Here is a 3,221-nt window from a genome sequence, read left to right as displayed (position 1 = left end):
ATTTATGAAATTGATACATGTATCTTTAGAAATATATTTTGCTTATATTGCAAATATTTTCAATCTTAAGAATTAGAAACTCATCAATAATGCTTGCTGCGTTTTGACGGTGAAAATCTAGTATTTGAAGTTGCCAAAGTAACATCTCTTATATGAAATTTTTTCTTGATAAAGTAAATGTTGACATGTGTATTTTAACTCATGTGATTATTCTTCGGCCCAAAGGCAGTCGATAATTGACAGAATAAAATATACATCTGCGATAATATGTATGAGACAATTATATAGATTTAACTTATGTGAATAGTAAATCAGTCCAAAGATTGGTTACTGTTTGACATTACCTTATTATCCGTATATGATTATTGCAACAAGATGACTGCTTGCAGTTAATGTCATTGATCCAAATATTAAACATTAATGTTGTGTTTAGTGTCTTGAGATGGGATTGCATTATTTTATTTTGAGTTTCATTATGCTACTTGAGTACTTATGTGTATATTTATTCCTTGTTATCTTCAGGATCGAATCTTTTAGTATATTCTACCTATTCAGTCCCAATACTGTCTAGGGACAACTATCAGCACTAGAAAGAATCAATATTGATTCATTTGGGCTGTATGGATCTAGACTTGGCATTAAGGATAGACCAACCCCCTTCTCCTACGAAAGAAAGCACTGTAGATGAAAAACAGTTGTTTGAGAAGTGGGATAGGTCTAATCGCCTTAGTCTAATGATCATAAAGAAAAACATTCCAGAAATCTTTAGGGGCACGATATCTGATGATATCATTACTGCCAATGATTTCCTTGTCGAAATTGAGAAACGCTTTACCAAAAGTGATAAGGCGGAAATGAGTACTCTTCTCAAGAGTCTCATTACCATGAAGTATAACGGCAAAGGAAACATAAGGGAATACATCCTGAACATGTCTAATACTGCTTCTAAGTTAAGAGCACTTAAGTTAGACCTTTCGGAGGACATGCTAGTCCTATTGATTTTGCTCTCACTTCCTACTAAATACGATCAGTTCAAAGTTAGTTATAACTGTCAAAATGAGAAGTGGATTCTTAATGAGCTCATCTCTCACTATGTTAAGGAAGAAGAAAGGATGAAGCGTAATAAGACTGAAGAGGTACATGTGGTAAGTACCTCAAAGGATGCAGGCGGCAAGAAGAGAAAATATAAGGCCGTTAAGGTTGAGACTGCTAAGGCTCATGTTCCAGCTCCAGCTCCTCGGGCTCGTCCTGAAAAGACTTGCTTCTTTTGCAAGAAACCTGAACATAAGAAAAAGAATTGTACTAAGTTTCACGATTGGCGCGTGAAGAAGGGTACGTTTCTTGTTTTGGTTTGTTCTGAGGTTAATTTAGCTTCAATACCTCGAAACACTTGGTGGTTAGACTTTGGATCAACTACGAACATCAGCGTTTCAATGCAGGGTTGCCTGAGCTATCCAAACTCAACTGATGCTGAAAGACGCATTTACTTTGGAAATGGGGATTCAGTAGAGGTGGAAGCCGTGGGCATTTTCAAGTTGTTATTGAGTACTGGACATTTTCTTGAATTGCAAGACACTTTTATTATACTGTCATTTAGACGGAATTTGATTTTTGTTTCTTATTTGGACAAATTTGGTTATCATTATTCCTTTGGAAACAATAAAGTTAAGTTGTCTTTTAATTCATGTTTGGTTGGTTTTGGTACTTTTATGGTGAATGACTATTTATATATGCTCGATATTTTAGTTTCCTATAATGAGGCACTTAATACGGAATCAAAAAGGTACTAAGCAAAAATTGCATGACTCTAGTTTATTGTGACACAAACGTTTAGGTCATATTTCAAGAAACAGAGTTGAAAGACTCATTAAGGATGGAATCCTTGATTCCGTAAATTTTTCAGAGTTTGACGTTTGTGTCGATTGCATTAAGGGTAAACAAACCAAGGTTAAAAGGATAGGTGCTTATCGAGCTACGGATGTCTTAAAATTGATACATACAGACATTTGTGGGCCTTTTCCCACTCCTTCATGGAACGATCAACAATATTTTGTGTCATTCATAGACGATTATTCTCGATATGGTCATCTGTACCTTATTAAGGAAAAATCTGAGGCATTGGACATGTTCAAAGGATTTAAGACTGAAATTGAAAATCATTTGAGCAAACGCATTAAGACTGTCAGATCTGACCATGGAGGAGAATATTACGGCAGAAATGATGGCTCAGGTGAACAACGTCCATGTCCTTTTGCTAACTTCCTTAAGGAGTGTGGAATCGTCCCTCAATACACCATGCCCGGTTCACCTAGCATGAACGGTGTTGCTGAGAGACAAAACCTCACATTGAAGGATATGGTTCGAAGTACGATTAGTCAATCTACTTTGCCACCATCATTATGGGGAGAAGCATTAAAGACAGCAGTCTACATCCTTAATCGAGTGCCTACTAAGGCGAATGCCAAAACACCCTATGAACTCTGGATTGGGCGCAAGCCTAGCTTAAATCATCTTAGGGTATGGGGTTGTCCAGCTGAGGTGAAGGCCTATAGGCCAAATGAACCAAAGCTAGCACATTGTACAGTGAACAGTTATTTTATTGGCTATTTGGAATGGGCAAGGGGGTATAAATTTTATGATCCCACATCAAGAACTGTTTTTGAGACGGTTATTGCCAAGTTCTTTGAGGATGTTGATTTTAGGGGGAGAAATACAGTTTTAGACTTTACTTTTGAGGATCAAGAAATCACTGATGTGATTGATCAAGCACCTCATGAGTTAGCAGTCATTCCAGCTCCCATAGCTTTTCAAAGTGCGACTGAGGAACCCGTTCGTATAGAACAGGAACCTATGCCTATGGAACAAACTCAACAAACTCAAGAACATACAGTTTAAGAGCCAACGCAATTGCGTAGATCCACTAGAGAGCGAAGAAATGTCATTCCAGAAGATTACGTGACATTTCTTGAAGAAAGTGAGGACAATGATGGCATGACTGAGGATGATCCAATTAATATTTATCATGCCATGAAGGGTCCTTATTCAGATAAATGGATCGATGCGATGCGTGATGAGTACAAGTCAATGCAAGACAATAAAGTTTGGGAACTTGTCCCATTGCCAGAAGGTGCAAAACCCGTAGGTTGCAAATGGATCTTTAAAACCAAACGGGATGAAAATGGTAATATGGAGAGGTATAAGGCACGTCTTGTAGCTAAAGG

The 3,221-nt window shown here is 37.4% G+C and overlaps 1 protein-coding gene across 1 annotated transcript; it reads left to right on the top strand.

The window, feature by feature from the left end:
* The first annotated feature begins 620 nt into the window (after positions 1-620).
* LOC127257015 (uncharacterized) lies at positions 621-2,895 on the top strand. The gene is made up of 2 exons (XM_051283278.1): positions 621-1,545; positions 1,835-2,895. The coding sequence occupies exons 1-2, from the start codon at positions 621-623 to the stop codon at positions 2,893-2,895; spliced, it is 1,986 nt and encodes a 661-aa protein (XP_051139235.1).
* The last annotated feature ends 326 nt before the right edge of the window (positions 2,896-3,221 follow it).

Source organism: Andrographis paniculata, unplaced genomic scaffold, assembly GCF_009805555.1.
Source record: "Andrographis paniculata isolate CXL003 unplaced genomic scaffold, ASM980555v1 Contig12END, whole genome shotgun sequence".
Lineage (NCBI taxonomy): Eukaryota > Viridiplantae > Streptophyta > Magnoliopsida > Lamiales > Acanthaceae > Andrographis > Andrographis paniculata.
The sequence above is the reverse complement of the archived record's forward strand: the minus strand, read 5'-3'. Positions and strand labels throughout refer to the sequence as shown.